Below are 22,286 nucleotides of genomic sequence, written 5' to 3'. Positions count from 1 at the left end.
AGAGGAAGTGGAGCTGCCGGGATTAGAACCGGCGACCATATGGGATCCCCGTGGCAAGGCCCTTAGGCACTAGGCTATGCCGCCAGGCCCAAAAGTATTTCCTGATGGAGTGGGATCTAAGCAGTCATGGGTAATTCTAAGGCTTTTCACCTGCATAAGTTACAGTGGACTCTGCCATTTACTGAAATGGGGGGAAAAAACTGAAGGGGAAGGAGACAAATCAATTTTGGGTATGAATTTTAAGATGCTTACTAACTTGTGTAAACAGATGTCTGAATGTTTAAGTGTTTTCTTGGGAGAGATTTTGTCTTGAGCTCAAGACTTGTAAAATCTTCGGTGAAGATGATTTTCAAAGGCCTCGTAGTGAAAGGAATAGGTTAAAGGACTAACCCCTGTGAATACTTGCAGTATTCAATTATGGGAGATGAAGGACTATCAGCAAGGGAAACCAGGGAAAGACTAGTGTTGCTGAAATCGAATGAAGTGCTTCAAAACTTAGTGATAATGAGATAAAAAAAGTCGTGCACAATGAAACCGTAAACTGGCCACTGCACTTGGCTGATGGCCATTGTGGACCTCCACAAAAGCCGTTTCCGTGGAGGAGAGGATGGACAAAAGCTTGAGTGAGTATCTTAGAGAATACAAAGTTCTCTCAAGGGTTTTCAATAAAATGCGCAAAGAAAAGACGGAGCCGGGAGAGCCTAGAGAGGCGCTGAGGGTTTGAGATCCTAAGTGAGCTCGAAGGGTGGGGGAGCAGCTCAACAGGGAGCTTGGGCGCGATTTCCTGGGCAGTGAAGGAACCCGCTACAGTTACTGGTGAGGGAGGCAAACCCCGGCGCCGCGCGCTCTCTGGCCTCGTTCCAACTGCTGCGGAGCAGCAGAACGCTGGGCGCAGAGATGAGTTTTAAAGTAAAGACGGCACAAACCGTCCCGTCTGGTGCCGCACACGCCGGACCAGTGCGTCTCAGCACAGTCCGAAGGCATCAAACATGCCAGGCCAGCACCCCGCCCCAAGAACCAAGCTTTCCTCGGAGGAAGCACGGCCGAAACGGTGTCCTCCCCCCCCCCCAATTCCCTGGTAAGCCGTGGGAGGGGTGCGGAAAGGAGACCCTCCCCCCAGATCGCGGGGTGGGTCGCTGCGGGCCCCTCGGGGACGGTGTCAGCGCCGAGACTTACAGCCCCACGTTCGGCTGCTTGCGGCCGCTGGTGTTGGGAGAGACGTACATGGTGGCGGCCGGCAGCGGAGCGGGCCTTCACCCCGGCCCTGGCTGCGCCCACACTCCCGGCGTCGGCGGCTCGGGCCGCGCACCGGGATGTTTGCCGGGCGTCATGGAGACGGCGGAGCTCGGGCTCAACAAGCGGCCGCGCGGTTGGCTGGCGGCAAGGGGCCGAGGAGGAGGGCGGAGGCGGAGGGGAGGGCAGAGGGTTGGTGGAGCCGGAGGAAGCTCCGGACGACGACTAGAAGGAGGAGGCGGGCGGCCCGGGCCCCAGGCCCCTCCCAGGCTCTGAGTCTCCCCGGCTGCAGGCGGATGGATGGGGCTGCTTCAGGCGCTGGCGGCAGCAGCGGAGGTGGCGGCGGCAGCAGCGGGAGCGGCTGTAAGTGCAGCCTCCACACACCATCTCTCCCCCTCCTAGTCCTGCTTGGGGTGAGGGACTCGAGAGGACACTCAGTCCCCTTTCTCGCCTTCCCCTCCCCCACGGCGCAGCACCGCCCGGAAGACCCTGCACTTCCGGGGAGGGGCTCCCGCAGAAGGCGCCCGGCCCGCGGGTGGCGCATGCGCAGCTGCCGGCCGCCGCCCCCGCTGCCCGCCTCCTTCCCGCCCTCGCCGCCCGGTCTTTTTGGCAGCACGGCGGCGGCTTCGGTGGCGCGTGGCGTGCCGGCTGCGGAGGGAGGTGGCTCGGCCCGGTTCGGTCCCGGGCGGGGAGGGACCAAGCCGACCACCGCCGCGTGGCTACACCTCTGTACCTCTGTTTTATCCCTTAGTCGTGGCTCGCGCCGCAGCCCCCTGTGGTGAGCACGCTGCCTGGGCCACCGTGCCCTTTAATGAGGAGGGAGTGAGGGAGGGAAGAGACTCGGGGATCACTTCCCCGTGAGGCAGCGGGACCTCGGAAGAGATGCCCCGACCCCCTTTGTTGTCAGTTTGTGGTGGACAGGTTTCTGGCTTGGAACCCAGCCCCGGTCCTCGGCGTGCAGTGTGACCTTGGGCGAGTCACTACACGTCTCTGGGTGTCAGTTCCCACGATTTAAAGCTTCCGACGCTAAAACTGTAATGTGGAAATGTGTATGCAAGTCACCAGACTAGGTTGGCTATAGTGGCCACGTTACCGAAATGACTGAAAGTTGCGTGAACCTTTTATTCACGGGCGGAATGAGGTACCCCGTTTACGGTGGCCGTCGGTTAAGATGTGCATGACTCAGAGCTCGTTCATGTCTCTTTAGGAAACTGGCGGGATCCTTGTCCTGGTCCTCGGCCGTGTTTTCCCCAAGCTGTGCGGTGGAGTGAATGCTGAGCTTGTGGTCTCAGCGGTTCTGGTCCCAATGCTACTGAGGCTCTCTTTCCTTTGCTCCAGATGGTGTGGTGGCGCGATTCTCCCAGTGCCTGGCTGAGTTTCGGACGTGGTTAAGAACCAACTGGTTGAGGTTCAATGCAGACAAGACGGATGTGATGCTGGTAGGCAGGGGTGCACCTGGAGATGAAGGGAGGGAAATCCCGGACTCCCTCAAGCCGTAGGTGTTCCAGGGTTTACGATCTGTGGATGGGCCAGTAACGTTCAGATTTGGGGCGAGATGACAGTTACCTGTAAGTTACTGTAAGAACTGTGAATACGTCAGTTTGTAATCCTATGGACAAAACTTGCTAAAAGACACAAAAAAAATCCCAGTGAATAAAACTTGGTAAAAACCGTGGAAACAAAAGCTAAAGCTGTTCTTGAAAGAGTGAAAAGGTGTTCTGGGGTGCTGTTAATAATAAAAACACTACTAACCACAGGGTGATGCTGATTGCCGCATAGGTGGGCGTCTTCCACACCTGGCGCATTGCTGCTTTGCAACCTGCATTCCGCCTACTAAAATAAAGGTCAATCCAGTTTACCTAAAATGTCGTTTCTAAAAACAGCGTTTTTGATGCCTAAGCTTTTTTCAAACCAAATTAATAATTACCTGTACATTTTAACCTCCACATTATAAAGATATAGTATAGACTGCTTTTGAAAGAAAAATTTTTTTAGGAAATAATTTGCAAAACAACCTTAAAAGGGGATTCATGGACCCTGAAAATCATGAGATATAGAAGCAGATTTTAGGATTTTAGCGTATTGGCTTTCGGTGTTTCAACCAGCCTCAGAGTTTAAATTGTGAAAAGTACAAGTATGCTTTGAGAGGTAGCTTTCTGAGTTGCATAATGGGTTTATTTAGTGTAGATGTGTATGTTACTAGTATTTGAGTCAGCTACTGGGACAGAATAGAAGGCTGTTTTTCTTGGTTGTATGTGCAGTGCTAAAGAAGTTTATTGATCAGTGCAAGTGCTTAAGGTAAAAGCAAGCCTGTGTGCAAATGTGTGTGTATACCTTAAAACCGTTAAAAACTGTTTAATGATTTTTGGAGAATTCAGTAACTACCTAAGAATAATTTTCTAATATAGTAGCAGTTTGAGTAGTTTAACATGATAAAAATTTGTATTAGTTTGCTTGAAAGAAAAAACCAGGAGCCTGTTAGGTGGCAAGTGTAAGCTAGAGAAGCATTTATTTAGGCTTTGTATAGTGAGGTTTTTTTTTTTTTTTTGTTCCGGGACATTAACCACAAACCTCATATAAAATTGGAATTAACCACATTTTGTAGTTCAACTTTAAACATTTTACTACACAGTCTAGCAACTACCATCTTGAATATCATTGAGTAATACAAAGCATAATCATTTGAAACATTATATTTAATGGTGAATTTTCTTATAGCTTTAGCTGTATCACTTTAAGATGCGTTTTTGTTAGCCTAAGCATAAATATTGACTGTTTGCATTTGAATACAAATAAAATATCAATCCAAAGTGCTGAAGAATGAAGGGTAATGGATGGAAATAACAAGGAAGTAGATTCTTACTAAAGAAAGGAAAACTGCTCCAAACATTTTTTTCTTTTAAAGAACAGCCTCTTCATTCATATATTGTAGTAACTCAGCAGGAAGTGTTAAGCGTAGACAGGCCTGATGGTAAATCATTGTGAGGATTCCTAAGGGAAGACCCCTAGGGGCCCATGTAACACAAAGCTTCTATGACTAATTAATAGTTCTTTATTTAAAAAATGTATTTATTTGAGAGGCAGAGAGGTTTCCCATATGCTAATTCACGTCTCCAGGATATGATGGCCACCTCAGTCTAGGTTGCCCCTGGTGGGGTGACAGGACCCCAGCTGCTAGGAGCCATCACCCACTGCCTCCTAAGTGTGTGTGAGCTGGAGCCTGAGAACTGAGTCCAGGTACCCGGATGTGGGGCGCAGGCTTAACCTCTCTAGATCAAATACCCAGCCCGGTTTTTTACGTAGGTGCTACTAAAGAAGGTAAGCAAGTTTTGAGAAAGATAAATATGTCACTGCAGTAGAATGAGAGTGGATGGATACAAATTGAGTAATAATGTCTGCCTTGGACTTACATGTCAGAGCTGTTACTGGTCACAGTATCTGAATCTAAGAAAATCACTGAACCCACATTCCCTAAAAAGAGGAAGAGAAAAATGTAGAGGGAAGCTTTTAAAGATGCCATTTGAAGTTAGTAATGTTGACAGGCAGTACATGTGTAAGTCATTTAATAGTAAGATAGATAGTCATACAAAAAGTCTAAGGTCTCAGTTGTCCTGACAGCTTTGGGATTCATTGAGCAGCCGGAGGACCCAGCACTCTCTCCGCTCTCTATTGCAGTTGGAATTTTTGTTGATATTAAGTGAAGAATAGAGACTCATTGGACTTAAGCAAGTTGATCATGTATCATGTAGTAACATTTTCTTTTTCTTTTTGGTGGCAAGGTGTACTTTAGGTATTAGCTTTTTGTATTTTAATGGAAACTACTCCTCCATCCTCTTAGCATAAAGCTGATTTTCTGTAACCTCTGGGCCCCTTGACCATTTTTGTTTGTAGCCATCTCAGGTCCATGGGTGTCTGTTGTTCTCTGCCTTCAGGTCTTCGAACAAGTGTATCAAGTGAAAACCAGATACGAACTGAAAGTTTTAAAAAGGCATTTTTATTTCAAATCGAAAGGACTAAGATAATTTGAGTAACTGTTAGAAACTGTTTTATTATACTAGGATATTTATCCCCTAAAGGAATCCTGAAAAAAACTTTTCTAATTAATAAAATGAAAATGCAGTTAATAAAACAGTACAGTTAATAGTAAAAATTGTTTGTAGACTTGGGAACCTTAAAGTTTTCCTTTCTCTTCTTTCCTTTGCTTTTCTTTCAGTAGAAAATGTGCATCAGATGTTTATGTTTAATTGGTTTACAGACTGTCTGTGGACTCTTTTCCTGTCAAATTACCAGGTAATGTCCTTTCACTTAGCAGCTACTTCATATTCCTGTAAATGCAGTTTTTTAATGCGCAAATTATTACTGGCCAGAGTTTGAAGTTTATGTTAAATCTTTGGAAATAGGATAATGTGTGATGGCATCTGGAGTTTTGAAAACACAAGTAATTGAAGATAACCTACCCTTTATTGCAGTATAAGTATGAATTCTAAGAAAAATTGTATATGTAGACATTCCTACAATATTGTAGCCCTGTCATCACATGATTTGGAGGGAATTAGTTGTTCTCATATTTGAGTGATTGATTGTTGTAGTCATTTTCGAAATTAAGAAGAGGCCAGGAAGATCTTTTTTGTAAAGGAAAAGTATCTTTTGATTAGATTCCTGGGTTAGTACAATATGCTGTAGTGTTGGTTTTGGTATCAGTTTTGTGTTCGCCGGGATCTGCCCCAGTACTGAAAGTGAAACATCTTGTAACTTTGAAATCATTGGTCGGGGCCAGTTGGCTGTGTTAGCATCAAGACAATTGAACTGTGTGCCAGCGCACTAAACTCCAAAACTGCAGGCCTTGCCAATAGTTACAGTCAAGCAGGACATTCTCTTATACTCACTAAAAAGCAAGCTTTTCAGTCTTAAATTTTAAGCTCAGTTTTAAATCTTGTGTGTTGCGCAACGATTTTGCTACTGGCGTCAAGGAAAGTACGTGAGGAAAAGCAAACGAGACAGATGACCTAAAAAGAAAAAAAAATCCCCTTTCTTAATCTTGGCTGTGAACCCTCTTCAGATTTCGGAACTGGCGATTTGACGTTTCTTGTCCGGAATCTGCCTGTTGGGGACAGTGGTTCTCAAAGTGCAGCGGACTCTGCTGCCGGCGCCCCGAGGTGCGGCGCCCTCCCGCGGGCCCGCTGGGTACTGCGCCCGGGCCCGCCTCCCCACACCCCGCGCGGGGGCTGGCCGCGGGGCCGCGCACGCGCGCTCGCCGGCCTTTCCCTCCAGCCTCGCCGAGCCGGGCGCCGCGAGGGGGCGGAGTGTAGCGCGGTGGGCGCGCTCGGGCGGCTCCTGCGCGTTCTCGCCGAGGCCGCCGCGGCGGGAGCAGCCGAGACGGCAGCAGCGGCTGGAGTCCCGTCGCCGACTCTCACATCCGGGTTCTGGCCGTGACCCAGCTGCGGCCGCCGCGGAGATGTGACCCGGCAGTACGGCAAATATGGCGGAGGTAAGGGAGCGAGCTCCCCTCCCTGTCCCAGAGCCGGGCACCCCCGGGCTCGGGCCGGGAGCGCTGGAGTGGGCCTGGCCGGGAGAGGCCCAGCCCTGCTGGCGCCGCTGCCCACCTGTTGTCTGGGACGGGCCACGCCGAGGGCGCGAGCTTTGCTCGGAACTTAGTTGGGATGCGTCGGGGAGATGAGGAAAGGAAGCGTAGCTGGACTTGGGGGGCTTGTTGGGGGACGGGGCGCTGGGGACAGGCTGGGGGACTGGGCGCTGGGGGGATGCTGGGGGCTTGTTCGGGGACTGGACTGGGGGGCTTGTTGGGGAACGGCGCAGGGGCAGGGTGGGGGACGGGCCCCCGGGGGGCAGGCTGGGGGACGGGGTGCTGGGGGACGGGACCCGGGGGGCAGGCTGCGGGACGGGGCGCTGCGGGACGGACCCCCGGGGGCAGGCTGGGGGACGGGGTGCTGGGGGCAGGGTGGGGGACGGGCCCCCGGGGGCAGGCTGCGGGACGGGGCGCTAGGGGACAGCGCTGCGCAGCTCCGTGGGCCGTCGGGGCAGGGCTGCGGCTCCGGCAACTTGGCCGGCCAAGTAGCCGCTTCCTCTTGCAAAGTTTTCTTCCCTGCCTGGCTGAGATGCTGTTGCGCCCTTCCGCATCCCCCACCCGTTGGCTGCCCCAGAGCGGCCTTTGCCGACTTAGCTCCTGGAGGGGAGGTGAGGATGGAGGGTCAGCCCGAGCCAGCTCCTGGGGGGGGGGCTCCTTTGCTCCGGGTTCATCTTCCCCTGCTCCCCCGCGAAGGTGTGAGCGCAGTCGCCCTCCCATCTTTCCCTCTTCACGTTCTTCGCTCTTCCAGGTCAAAACTCTCCTTTTTTTTACTCTTCGAAAGTTTTCTTTCCGTAAGATTTTTTTTTTTCTGTCTGTTTTTAGTCTTAGACAAGTGCCCAAAGCCCCTTTCTTTCGGGGGTAAGCAGGTTGACATTTTGCCCTCAAATTGGGGGGTAAAACAGTGTTGGTATATGTGTCCATTGGAATTTGTACGTGCTACTAAAGCTTCAAAATTCTGACCTCTGATTTAAGCTTTTAAGTAAATATAGGAAGTTTTGTGGGGGTTAGTTGGTTTTGTCTCCCTTGTCTCGTGGGAGGATTTCATTTTTCTCTATGCAGTGAAAGTGAAAATTACCTCTTTGGACTTTTCTGTCTCCTATGAGATAAGGCACTGTAAATATATTTCTTGTTTGAATTGCTGTTTTCATGGTTTCATAGGCACCCAAAACAGTTACAGGAAGTTGGTAATTTTATTTACAGTGGGCCTCCAGTTTAGTGAAGTCAGTGATGACTGCTTTTGTCAACACAGTGATAGCCTTTTTAAACTTTGGGAAACAGAGGCATGATTAGTTATGGAAGCCTTTTTACTGTTCTTCCGTGGAGAGACCTAATGGTTTGCTGTTTGCTGGAGTTACTATTTTTTACTTGCTTTATGTTTGTGTCCTGGAGTATCTGCTGTTTCAGGAGAAATAAGTTCTACCTTTGCAGATTGTTGCTAATATTCTTTAAAATTGGGTTTTAGAGGTGGCTTTTTGTGGTTGCGAAAGGAGGAGGCGTGTGAGTTGGGGGATTGTACTGCTGTGGCGTTTCAGTGTGATTGGACTTCTTTCAGGAGTTTTGAGAGTCAGCAGCTTGATGGGAGTCCTCATGAGGCTCCTGTTCTTGGTGTCTCTCTGACCTGAGGGGCAGGAATAGGACGGAGCTGGGTTTGCATCCATGTTGTTAGTCTGGGTGGGATAGGCCATGTGTCCAGTGGACGTGCACTGGACAGCTGCCAAGGCCACAGAGGTGGCGTGTGTCCCCTCAGGGTGCTTACTCACAGGCATGTGAGCTTTCAGTTATGTCGTCATTCTAAGGCAAGACACTTTTTAGTTTTTGTAAGATTTGTTTATTTTTATTGGGAAGGCAGATTTACAAGCAAGAAGAGGAGAGACAGAAAAATCTTCTGTCCACTGGTTCACTCCCGAGGTGTCTGCAGTGGCAGAATCCAAATGCAGGTACCAAGGCCTTGCACAGTCCTCTGCTGCTTTCCTGGGGTACAGGCAGGGTGCTAGATGGGAAGTGGAGCAGCTGGAGCACAGACTGGTGTCCACAGGGATCCTGGTGGTTGCAAGACAAGGATTTAGCTGTGAGTCATTGCACTAGGTATAAAGGCAAGATATGCTTGAAGGGAAATCAACTTAGTGTATGAAAATGCAGTCAGATATCCGTTTCAGAAAACTTCACCACAAATATAACTGCCCAGAGTACTAGATTATTAATATATTTTTCTTGTTTTAGAAACCAAGGGCATTGACATTAGGGTAAGACAGAAGGAAGAAAGTACTGGAGGTCACTAATAATTCCTCTTTTTTTTTTTTTTTGTATCTTAGTTTTTTTTTTTTTTACTTTAATATTTCAGCACGTAGAGAATGAGGTTTTGGGTTTTATAGAAACGTGTTCGTTGTTAGCTCAATTTGAAAGAGGAAAAACCTGAGCTTTGCTTTTAGGACTTTTATTTGTTTGGTGTCAAAGCTTAATTCATTTTCTGAGTCCTTAAGTTACTTGTACGTGTTTTTATTTGTATTGAATTTGGAGGAAGAGAAGCATAAATTCTTGCTCTGCATTCTACCAAAAACTAAAATTGGTGAAGAGGTAAAAAGTAAAATTAATTTATAATTTCCCTGTTCTTAATGCTCTTGTCATTAGAATGATTTTCAAAGCCAGTTTATTTAAGAAAACCAGCTGCAGAAATAATGCTTGGTTTGTAACAGTGCTTTAATTTAATCCTTGAGCACGCTCCGTAGATGTGTGTGTGTATGTCTGTGTGTGCGTGTGTGCGTGTGCGTGCCAGGCCACTGGAAAGCATGGAGCAAAAGCATTCTTTTGCTCAGCGGTTGCACTTTGCATCAACCGGACCTGATCTGAGCCAGTGGTGAAGTGACAGCAAAACCAAAGCGGTCATACGCTTCTCACGCTAAATCTGAGGAGAAAAAAACACTTATTGAAGAAACATGTCTCCAGAGAAAAGTTATTAGGCTTCTGGTTTTTTTGTTTGTTTTGTTTTGTTTTTTTTTTTTCTGCTTTTTGTTCTGTGAGAGAGGGACCCTGACCTTGTGTTTTTCTGGAAAAAAAATTGTTTTAGGTTTTGAATACAAACTGCTTTAGGTTTAAGTAGATTATTTGGTCATTTTAGTTCATGATTATTTAATGATTCTTAAATTGTGGTAATGTTAACTATTGGTTATGCTTAGCAGAAATGCACATTGTTAATACTTTCAGGTAATATTTCTCATTGTTTAGTGTTTTTTTTAACCTATCGATTTTCTAAAAGAAGGTTATCTAATCCCACTTAAGAGAAAAAAATTACAGAGTAGTCAGAATTTTCAGAGGAAAAATAAGGAAGAAATAGTTGGTCCTTTGGGTCTTATAAGGAATGTGGTATAGGGACATTGGGGAATGAACAATTTGTGTTGATTTCAGAGTTTGTAAACATGTGAAGGACATTATTCTCTAGGAAAAATTAATCTTAACAGTCACAGTAGCGTGCAGGCCCTGCCTTTCCAGGTCACAGTCTCTGGTCCAAGGAAAAACAACAGAATGGTTTCTAATTAAGATGATTAGTTTAAAATAATCATTTAAAGATTTTTTTTTTAATATTTCTAAAAGTAATAGTCTACTTATTCCCTTAAAACAAACTCCTTCCCTAGCATTTGTTGAATGTATCTGGAGTTTGTTCCTGAAGGAAATAGGAAGTGTTGAATGTTATTATTGAATGCTTTGACTCAAAGCAAATCTTGTTTCACTGCAGTGAATTTAAGCTCTTAATAATTCTCTACACTGGTAATAGGTTTTCTTCTTTTAGTATTTTTATATATTTCAGAATTAATAAGGTTTTAATACAAAAACTCAAAAATACCCTTCTGTGAGAGCCATGAAAAGCTTAAATTGAGTCACACTAAAAAGTATAAAAAAAGGTGGAAAAGGTAGTTGGAGAAGTATAGTAATAAAATACGATACAATAATTCTGGTGAGTCTAATCAGGTTCCCCAAAATAATTGAAAAGTAAACATTACCATTAATGTTTAAACACATCTTTATGAGAACTAATTGGCTCAAGTAGCAGTCCTCCTTGAAAGTCCTTTTTTTTGACTTATTTTCTGATTTGAAGTGCCTCGGACTGTTGCAGTTGAGGATGTGGAATCTAAAGTAGACCCCCACAAGGCTTGCTGCAAGTTCAGATTGTTTTTTTTTTTTCCCTTACAGCGCTAGAAAAAATATCCTTCCCATTTAGTTAGTAGTGTTTTGATTTTTGAACAGTTCACAATAAAAGTTTAATACATAGGTCTCAAAGAAAATTGAACTAATCCTGAAAAAATTAATTTTTTTAAATCGCAGGGACAATGAAAGTGAGCTGTTTATGTAATTCCTCTTAAGTTGCACAGTTAGTGTGTGACATGATTAAGACTTCTGAATTCTCAGTGCCTATTTTCCGTAATGCCTTGTAGCCTCTAAATTGCAGCAGTGACTCTGATAAATTTGCTAATCTTAGCTCCATTGCATTCTTAACTTTTTTATACTTAGCTTTCCTAAGCGTAACGGCCAACTGACACTCTTGAATGGGGGCAGTGGGGGAGTGATGGGAAGCCCCTTGGACGGTACCCCTCACCTTTCGCCATAGCTTCGGGTCCCTCCTTCCTGGCTTCTCTCCCCAGTGCCCTAGCTGTGGGAATATGCCTTACAGTAGGCGCAAGCACTGTTTACAGCCGTTTAGGGGAAGAAATTGCTCTGACAGTTAGCTTTTGGATTGCACAGAATAAAAGGCTCTCCTGATTACTTTGTGGTTTTACTACCTTAATGTGGAGTAAGGGGAAGTAAAAATAATGTTGATACTCTCTAGTTAATCTTTCACTCTGTCCTAAATTACAGATTTCTTTTCTATAAGAAAGTTCACATCGTATTCTATAAAAATGTAAAATATTTGAGCACGTAAGAGATATTGAATGTTAGAACTGTTGACAGCTTTTATCAACTAGATGATACAGATATATGGGTGAATTTAACTTGCTGTAAAGTGACTAGAATTTATCTGTTGATAAATTCTGTGCAGTGTTGTTTGCCATCTGAGATAAAAGTGTGCCCAATAAGTTAATTTAAGAAATATTTATTTTTACTGGGAAGTCAGATTTACAGAGAAAGAATTTCTGTCTGCTGTTTTCACTCCCCAAGTGGCCACAACGGCTGGAGCTGAGCCAATCCAAAGCCAGGAGCCAGGAGCTTCTTCCACGCAGGTGCAGGGTTCCAAGGCTGTGGGCCATCCTTTGCTGCTTTTCCAGGCCACAGCAGGGAGCTGGATGGGAAGTGGGGCAGTAGCCATATGAGATCCAGTTGCAAGCAAGGCAAGAACTTTAGCCACTAGGTTACCACATTGGGCCCTTTTTAAGAAAATGTGTATGAGCATGTTTAGAAAAATCCGGACAGTACAGAAAGGAGTAACAATTGGAGAAAAAAGTCACCTCACCCTGACTTGTTCCCTAGAGGTAACTCTTAACATATTGTGTATCTGTTTGAAGGAAATGTTTTATATGTACTCTATCTTAATTTTTTTCCCTGATCATATATTTTTATTGCTAATTTTTTATGTTTTTTCTTAAAATGTTAATATCTTTCTCATTCTTAATTGATTCATAGTCTTCCATTATTTGAAATAAATACCATTTCTAAATCATTTGAGCGATTTTTCTTTTTTCTTTCACCTTTTTGCCATGACAGGATTGTGGTGAACTGTACATGTATGTTGCTATACTTTGTTAGGTGTATTCATGTCAAAATTTTTTATTTCCATAGTTGTTGTAACAACTCAGATTTCTTCTAATGCTATATGAGTGCGAATTTATTTATTTATTCTTGTTATGGGGAAGGCAGAGAGGGAGAATCAGAGATCTTTCCTTCTGTCCACTGATTGACGCCCAGATGGCTGCTGCAACCTGATCTGGAGCAGGCTGCAGTCAGGAGCCAGGAGCTTTATCTGTCTGAGTCTTCCACAAGGGTGGGGGAGACCTGAATACTTCGGCCATCTTGTCTTCCCAGGCACGTTAACAGGAGCCTGGACCTGCAGCTGAGTGGCCAGTCCTCCAGCACCCTGATAAAGGATGCCCATGGGGCAGGTTGTGGTTTAATGCACTGTGTCACAATGCTGGCCTCTTGGATACATTTTCTTTTTTCTTTTTCATTTTAATCCCAAATTTTAACCTTCTTTCCTGCTTAAACTCTTTAAGTTTGAGGTAGTGTCTTTTTAGAGGAGAAACCACTGTTATAAATGAGTACTTTTTATTTTGTTCTTAGTTCTTTTTCTCCCTTTCTGGTTTACTGTAGTAATTAGTAGTAGATATGCTGATCTTCTTGGAAGGATATCAGTTTCAAAAGAGATAGATAACCTGTAATATGACAAGTAACTTGGACTCACTTTTTAAACCTGCTTTGGACAGATGAAAACCATTTTGAAAAGAAAGAAAATGGAAAAGAGGTGAGAAGTACAGAGGGGAAAAAAATTACATTGTTTTTCTAGAAAGTAATAGAGGGACCCTGAGGAGTGAGAGGCTCTGAGCTGAGATGTACTTTCACTTTATTACTTTATCTCCCTGGGTTTACTGATCTACAAGGTGGGGGAGTTGGGCAGATGCTGTTGCCAGTTCTGTGATCCAGTAACTATATGCATTTGAAAATGAGAAGCACTGCCTTCATATAAGCCAATGCTGCTGCTGCTGTTTATATTTTATACCTAAATATTGCCTTTATTGTACCTTGAAACCTTTCCTGTTGTAATAGCTAAACTTAAATTCTGTATTCTAGTTTGACAAAGTAATATTTAAAATTTGGACCACTTTCAAATGTCAGTTTTGCAGAAGTTCACTAATTGGGTATAGTTAGGTTTCAAGAAAATTTGATTTGTTGCTATATCCCTACTGATAGAATTAATTTTATTTTGGAACACAAAAACATAAATAGTGTTTATCTATGAGTGTATCTATAGATATACATTTTCATTTCTTTCCCCCTACTTTCAGTTTTCAGTCTTTGAAACATCCCTGTATGTCAGACAATAGGACAGTAGATTCCTTCATTTTATTTCTTTCTTTCTTTTTTTTTTTTTTAAGAGACAGAGAGTGAGAATTTCTGTCTACTCTTTTAGCCTCCAGACATCTGAAATGGTGACCAGGCCTGGACCTGAGCACAGAAGTAACGTGCATGATAAGGACCCGGTTACTTGAACCATCTTTGCTACATGCCAGGGTTTGCAGCTTTAGCCAGTTAAGCCATTTCACTGGCCCAGAAGTGCTACCAGTTTTATAAACATTTGACACCATAATGAATGGAAAGCAGTTGAGGCTTTTTTCCAGAACATTTCAGTGGTAATTGTTTCCCAATAAAATGAAAATCATTATGATATTTATTGGCATTTAGTCCCGTGAGGCATGCAGACTGATGCATATAGGTGCCATATGCAATTCAATATCAACTATTTCTAATTCCTGACATTTTTACAAGCATACCTTTTACCCAGTACTCACTTATTTTTAATCAAAAAGTTTTTTTAAAATATAATTAGAAGAATGTTAGTTAAATGGGATAATTTTGGAGTTTTGAAAAAAATTAAATACTCAAAAAACTGCCTTTTAAGCTCTTAATTTGTAAAAAAAAATGCTGGTGGGTTTTTTTTTGTTTTTTTTTTTTTTTTTGGTGGCATGCATCTGTTCTAAAAGTTTATTAAAAAGGAAAAATGTGCCTGTGTTTAATGAGTTTGGCCAATGCTGGGAATGCTGGCATTTTCTATCAGTGCTAGTTCATGTCCTGGCTGCTCCGTTTCAAGTCCAGCTTACTGTTGATGGGCTAGGAAAGCAGCAAAATTGAGCTAGCTGCTTGGGCTGCTGCACCCAAGTTGGGAGACTGATAAAACACCTGTTCTTGGGCTCCAGCCTGGCCTACCCCTGGCCATTTGGGAAATGAACTAGTGGATGGAGGATTTCTCTCCTTTCTGTTCATCTTTCAAAAAAATTTTTTTTTTCTTTTTATTTTCTAATGAAATAAAAAAACAATATTGTAAAGCTACTTTCTGTGGATGGTGAATTTGGAGGCAGATGAAGCGAGTCATTAGCAGGGGCCAGTGCCATGGCTTAGTGGGGCCAGTGCCATAGCTTAGTGGCTAAATTCTCGCCTTGCACATACTGGGATGCCATATGAGCACCTTTTTGTGTCTGGGTGCTCCACTTCCCATCCAGCTCCCTGCTTGTATCCTGGGAAAGCAGCAGAGGATGGCCCAAAGCCTTGTGACCCTGTACCTACATGGGAGACCCAGAAGAAGTTCCTAGCTCCTGATTGGTTCAGCTCTCACCATTGGGGCTGCTTGGGGAATGGACCCAAGGCCAAAGGATCATTCTTTCTGACTCCCCGTCTCTCAGTAAATCTACCTTTCCAAAAAAAAAAAAATAAGTCTTAAAAAACATAAACCAAAACAAAAAGATTTGGTCATTAGCATTGCTGTAACCATGGGCACAGGTTTTGCTTACACTTGGGAAATAAAATGTAACTTCATGGAATGTAAGTTAATTATTTTGAAATCTTGATTTGCTATGTAATAATTTCTATGCTGCTTAAATCCATTTTGAGCCTGCAGTAAGTAGCTGTGCCCAAAAGATGTTAAGCAACCTGGAATACCTAATGGTTACATTACTTTCTTTTAATTAAAAAGAAGTAATATATTGATTGTGCTCTGACAGAGTAACTTAAGTAATGATAGAGATATCACATTGGAAATACACAGCATTAGATGCTGTCTGTTTCATTAGAATCACAATGTTATAAGACAGAATCATTCTTAGTTAAGAATTAAAAGATAGGACCTTTGAAAAAGTGTCTCGATAGAACCTGATGTTAATTACCATGTGAAACCTAGAATGCCATTCTTACTGTATTACATTACATATTTCATTGTGTAATATCATAGCAGACAATTTTGAAAATGGAAATTTACTACATTGGAATTTGACCTGGATGCTTAGCTTTCAAAGAATTGGGCATTTTTCTCATTTCTGTTTTGTTCTTGCTTCAGAAAGAAAATACTGTAATATCCTTTAATCCCTTTGCTCGTGCTTTGGCCTCCCATCATATCTGTCTTCTAATAAGCATGAAATAGATAGCTTTGAATGAACTGGCAACATATTATTTCTAAGGCTAATGTCATTTGAAACATCTTTCCAGTTACTGAATTTGTCCTTAAGGTGTTTGTGCTTGTGACTGATTTGTTTATAACCCTGAATTAGGTTAAAACAGAATGAGACATTGTCAGAGTGGTAGTCAATAAAATAGGTTGGTATCAATTTAGTTTTTAAATTTTCCAGTTGCTTTTGGCTGCATTTATGACAAATAGAATGGCACAGTAGTGGGGGAAACATTGAAATCAGGTATCTGTACAAGCTTCTATTGTATTGTCTAACATCTCTATAGGCTTTGGCTTGGATGGTTGTTCATGGTAGTTAAAAATATGCTGCTTATCCTGAAGATTAACCTTAATTTAGTGTTGTGCTTAAGTAACATTCTGATTTTTTTCATCTGCTTTCTTACAACCTAGTTTTTAGTTGACATGATTTCTTCAAATTGTTTCCACCTCCATTCTGATACACAGAAGGGTTTAATTGCAATTATGTGCAGTTTTGTGTAAGTTGTTAGGAGAAAATATTTTGAAAAGTTCTTTCTTAAGATCTAAAATCACACCTCTTTAAGGACATCTTGTTTGCCTTTAATATTTTAATTTGCTTCTTAATTTTATATTATCTTCTAAATTTAGAAGTGCCTGAGTTTTTCTGTTTATAAGCGATGAAAGGGAAAGCTATGTAGAAGTTTGAGTTTGTCTTTCCCAGTTCAGACACTAAAACTTCCAATGTAATGCTTGGTCTTATGTTAGCATTAGCTAATTCCTGTACTGTTTGTGAAGAAGATACACAATACGAAAATGCTAACTTTTCTTCTTTTCTCCCCTTATTAGCCATCTGTTGAGTCTTCAAGTCCAGGTAAGCATTTCTCTCTATTTATTTAAATACAGATGTATGTATGTGTGTGTGTGTTTGTGTGTGTGTGTGTGTGTATGTATGTATATACATATGTATATATATTTGGCTAACATTTGTCATTAGTTGCATAAAGGCTAGAGGCATTAGACTTTCATCTGACTTGCTTTTCTTCTGAATGCTTCTTTTCTCTGGGGATAAAGAAATGGATGAAATGTTTGACTGCCCATGAAAGTACAGGTGAGGCTGTTCACCGTCGTGACTGTTTCTGAGTTCTTTTTATTTTTTTTTCTGTGAATTGTCATGTATTTTTTTTTTTACAGTCCTAAAATTGTTGCTTGGTTTGAAATATATATGATTTTTTTAAAGCAGTCAGCTTAGTAATGTCTGCTTGTCTAGGAAATGAAGTTTTCATTTTTGAGAGAAAAAGTTTCATTTAGTAAGTGAGAGAAGAATAAAAACTCAACTAATGAATAATGATCTTGATAAATGATTGAAGTTATTCTCAGATATGGGCAGGTTCAGTCAACGGTTATATTTCTGTGATTTATACTGCAGACTAGTGATTTCTGGATTAATCTGGGCCACAGCATTTTTGTTTGACCACTCCAATGATATTTAAAAAGTTAAACAATCTTATGTATACATCGAGGTTTAGGATTTTGTGATAAAGTCCATCATTGACAGCGCTGAAAATGGCATGTTTTACATTGCAGTAATTAGTTGGGGTTGTGTGGCAGTGAAAAGAGTCAGGTACTAGGTCTTTTTGCCTACGTTTCCAGATTTTACCAGCAGAAGTAGAGCTGTCTGCATGAAGTATACAGGTTTAGAAACAGCCCATTATGGCAAGTTGAAAAGTGAGTCCATTGAGGCATACTAAAGTTCTGTTCAAAAATATGCTTTGTATGTTGGATATTTAGGTATTGTGTTTTTTGCATCACTGAACTTAACCAAATCATTGAATCATTGCCTCTCTGTGTTAAGTTTTAGGGAAAAAAGTGTTCGATATAGTATGAATTTTTTTTAAGATTTATTTTTATTATTTTTTTATTGGAAAGGCGGATATACAGAGAGGAGAGACAGAGAGGAAGGTCTTCCGTCCGATGATTCACTCCCCAAGTGAGCACAACGGCCGATGCTATGCCGGTCTGAAGCCAGGAGCCTCTGGGTCCCAAAGCCGTGGGCTGTCCTCGACTGCTTTCCCGGGCCACAGGCAGGGAGCTGGAAGGGAAGCAGGGCCACCGGGATAGAACCGGCGCCCATATGGGATCCCGGGCATGCAAGGCGAGGACCTTAACCACTTACGCCACCGGGCCGGGCCCGTATGAATCTTTTTATAAGGTTCAGAATCCTATTCATAACACAAATCATTTTGTACTCTGGGGGTTGAACAAAATCGCCACCCTATCTTTTTTAGATGACTAGTGCTGGATTTATAATTACTTTTTTCAAAAAATTTTTAAAGAAAGATTTTACTTATTTTTATTGGGAAGTCACCTATACAGAGAGGAAATTCTTCCATCCGTTGATTCACTCTCCAAGCGGGTACAATGGTCAGAGCTGTGCTGATTCAAAGCAAGAGCCTAGAGCCTCGAACCTCTTCCTGCTCTCCCACGCAGGTACAGGGTCTCAAGGCTTTGAACTGTCCTTGACGGCTTTCCCATGTCACAAGCAGGGAGCTGGATGGGAAGTGGGGTTGCCAGGATTAGAACAGGCGTCCATATGGGATCCCGGTGTTTACAAGGCGAGGATTTAACCAATAGGCTCTTGCGCCAGACCTGATAGTTAATTTTTTGTGTATTTCAGAGCTAACTAAAGTCTTTTTAATATGGTTAAGATTAAAGTATGTTATGCTTTGTGACATTTTTGAAACTCAGTATTTTTTTCACCTTCCTGGTTTATAAGTATGCCCCAGTGGTTGAGGCTGGAAGTAATCTGAGGTTGGAAGTAATCTGATCATTACAGCTTTTTCAGGACCATGCCAATTAGGATGGAATTGTTTCATAGTATTTTCCTTTCAAACAGTGAAATCATTTTCTTTGGGGAAAAAAAATTGTTGTTTTTGTTGTGTTGTGATAGTGCAGATGGGCTGAATTGCAGTTTTTTCCAATGAGTTTCTGAGGCATTCATCAGCTGATGCATAAATATATACAAATAAGTACCTCAAAAGTAATACTTTTATTAAAGAACATTTTCAGTTTTGATTGCATTTGAATCAGCCTAGGAACTACAAAAATAGTGCAGTTTGAAGTAACAGATATGTTTACCATTGCTTCTGCATGTTGAATATTTATACAATATAGGTTGTATGTTTATGCTTCGTTTTCAGACTGAGCAAAATCTCCTGAGTTAGAATTTATAATATCAGGCTTTTGCTCAAGGACTTGTTCTTACAAGTAATGCTGAGTGTAGGCAGCTGTAAAAGTTGGTGAAGAAAATGAAACAGTTGAGGCTTTCCGTGAAATGGCTTATATAACTGGTAAAAGGCTGTGCCCTTTGTAGCATCTGTACTTTGGAACCAGTGGTAGAAATAGTAGTCACATGACCATGCCAAATAATTTGTCTTTGGTCCTGCCAACGTAAAGTGTAGTAGTGGACACATAATACAAGACCTTTATATCTGTAAGTAGTAACCTTTAGAGTGTAGATTAAGCAGAGGAAGATTAAATGAGTGTAGCTGGTATTATAAAATGAATTTCTTTGAATGTTTGAAAAGATAGACCTTTTAGTAATGTGAGGCAAGTATTTGAAGCAAGATATATAAAATACTATATTTGTAATAATTTGTTGTTAGGATTTTATTTTTGTTCCTTAGAAGTGTAACAATGGACCTAACAGTTATTGTAAAGGAATAGAATGGTTAGTTGGGCCTAAAGAAAAAATTACGGTCAGAATAAGCAGAGACCAAATTAAGGCATGGCAAAATTTTTGAATGATTACAGAGAGACGTACCATTTTTTTGTCAGGGGAAGGAATTATAATGAGAACAAAAAAACACGTTCTTTATGTTTATTGTTTCAAATAGTGGGGTTATAGAGTGGCTAGCATTAAATATAATTGGCTTTGTACATAATATTGTGGAGATCTTAAAAACGGCATCTATAACACTCATGATTTGATGCTGCGTACCAATAAACCCTTGGAATTGTTAAGGTAGCTGATAAAGGATAATTAGTAGTAGATAAAAGGTGTTTTTTTTTTTTTTAATGGTTTTCTGCTGAAAGGGGGAAGAAAACATATAGAGTGTCTTCTGTAGGAATACACAGTTACAGACTACTGAAAGTCCCAGAAGATTCCTGAACAAACTGGAAATTTTCAGAAATTTCCATTGAAAATTCAAAAAGAAGCAGTTAGCAATTGCAAAAAGTGATAGCCAACTTACTGGTTCTCAAATTGTGAGCCTACACAATGCCTTGTGTTCAGATCCCCAAGTAGTACTGCAGTGCTCCGCTAAAGTTGTATTAGGTTGCTTTTTTAGTTACAGGAAAAATAAAAGTGATATGCTTATATATTTGTAAGTATTTTGTAAACCATTCTTTAATTTTGATAATTATTAAGAACTTATATTCACTATAATGGAAGATTACATGTGATTTGGTAGGTAGTTATGTTATATTTTGTATTTAAAATTTAATGTAAAATTCATTTGTGTATGTATATTCCTCAAAGAGCACAATGACTATTAAGTGCTTTGCCAGTCGCAGTTCACATAAACTGCTGAGATACTCTGAGGTAGGATGCTCACAGAGACCTACAGGAAGCTTGCAGTGCAGTGAAAGCATAGGAACTGGAATTTGGAACTAACAGACTTAACATTCAAATTCTATCTTTGCTACATACTTTTTTGTGTGTGAGTTTAAGACATGTTACTTCAGCTCATTCAGCCTTTAACCTTTTTTCTTTAAATAAAGTGAAGCTGTATTCATAGGTTTATTTGAAGATTGAGATGTTTGTAACGGGCTTAAGCATACTGTCTGGAACAGAATAAGTACTCATAATGTGGTTTTACCCAGAAAATTATTGAAAGTGACTAAAGAAAAGTGTGTCTTGAACACTGTCATCTCTATTAATCTAGTTTTTAGAAAGTCAGCCTATTTTAACCTCTTTGTTTTATTGACTGATTCTCTTCAGTAAAATCAAAGATAGAAGTTCATCTCTTAATGTAACTTAAACAAAAGTTAAAATTTAAAATTTCTAGCTAATGTTTTAATGTTAAGTAACTCATTGCTTATTAGTAAATAATGCCTTTACAAAATTGCAGCTAGATTTAGTGTTTGTCAAAACAGAGAACATTTTATGCATTAGTATGCCCAGCCTTGGCAATCTGCTCAATTATCAAAACGGTAATCCGCGACCACCAGGCTGAAAGTAGATTAGAGTAGCTTGCACATCAGTTACCTACTAGTTTATTTTTAATGCTTTCAATAAGAATTCAGTATGTAGTTTTAAAGTTTGCTTTTATCCTGTTTTGAATGAATTAACGTGACAACTAAAAACAGATACCCATGGTAGAGGGATGCAATTTGAGTGCGTCTCCATTTTCACTATTTTGTACAAAGGTTCTTCAGAAGGTTCATGGAAAGATGGAATCAAAAGATCGATTTATTTTTAATGCTTAAAAGCTGGAAATACATGATTCATTTTTTAAAACTATTTTCCATGAACTTTTTGAAGGTCCTCAGTGTAGTAATGCAGCACTTGTTGACAGGAACATGGTTTGAGAAATGAATGAATTGCTAAGTTATTTTGTTGTATAAGCATCAGAGAAAATACTTAAATAAAACCTGAGCTCCTGGATGACACAGCCACTGTCGTATGTGTAGTCCATCACTGGAGAAGAATGTTGTGCTGTGACTCACGACAGTGTACAAGTGACTATAAATTTCACATGACTCTTATTTTCCTTAGGGATCACAGGAGTTCATAATTTAGGAGTCAACAAATGTTTGGAAATTCAGGATTTTTTTTTTCCTCAAAAGTCCATTCTTACTTAATATGATCATTATTTATACCTTACCCGTCATGTATAGAGGACTGCAGCACACCTTAAAGCTATAAACTGTCCCGTGGTTTTGCTGTCTCATTTTTGCATTTCTGAGTGTATAAGAATGAGAGAGGCAAAAATAAATCCTAAGTAGTGTTTTGCTTCATCTATTGGCAGTGATGAATAAGGGCAAGGATTTTAAAAAAAATCAATAAATATTATTTGTTTCCTGCTTGTGATTAATATCCAGCTTCAAATAAGTAAAGCATATACGGTAATATTTAATAAGACATTTAATTTAGTTTACCAAAATTTTTTTTAAAATATTCTTTACCAGGAGGTTCAGCAACATCAGATGACCATGAATTTGATCCATCAGCTGACATGCTGGTACATGATTTTGATGATGAACGAACATTAGAAGAGGAAGAAATGATGGAAGGAGAAACAAACTTCAGTTCTGAAATAGAGGATCTTGCAAGGGTAAATAATGTTAAATAGA

General features: G+C 41.3%; 1 protein-coding gene across 9 annotated transcripts in view; it reads left to right on the top strand.

Annotated features, from left to right (window-relative positions):
• The first annotated feature begins 1,400 nt into the window (after positions 1–1,400).
• Positions 1,401–22,286, top strand: part of MIER1 (MIER1 transcriptional regulator) — a 67,366-nt gene continuing 46,480 nt past the window's right edge. Inside the window, exons 1-6 of one of the 9 annotated variants that reach the window (XM_040978399.1) lie at positions 1,507–1,596; positions 2,572–2,672; positions 5,450–5,523; positions 16,779–16,803; positions 17,004–17,040; positions 22,122–22,267. In XM_040978399.1, the coding sequence (XP_040834333.1) occupies positions 1,530–1,596; positions 2,572–2,672; positions 5,450–5,523; positions 16,779–16,803; positions 17,004–17,040; positions 22,122–22,267 (450 nt within the window). In that variant the 5' untranslated portion in view covers positions 1,507–1,529. Of the gene's footprint in view, positions 1,597–1,858; positions 2,012–2,571; positions 2,673–5,446; positions 5,524–6,596; positions 6,722–16,778; positions 16,804–17,003; positions 17,041–22,121; positions 22,268–22,286 lie in introns of those variants that run through there. The other 8 variants (XM_040978401.1, XM_040978403.1, XM_040978402.1 and 5 more) reach the window with 8 other exon arrangements.

This window comes from Ochotona curzoniae, unplaced genomic scaffold (assembly GCF_017591425.1).
Source record: "Ochotona curzoniae isolate NIBS_2020 unplaced genomic scaffold, NIBS_Ocur_1.0 contig_291, whole genome shotgun sequence".
Classification (NCBI taxonomy): domain Eukaryota; kingdom Metazoa; phylum Chordata; class Mammalia; order Lagomorpha; family Ochotonidae; genus Ochotona; species Ochotona curzoniae.
Note: the sequence above shows the minus strand (reverse complement) of the source record. Positions and strands in the feature narration are given on the sequence as shown.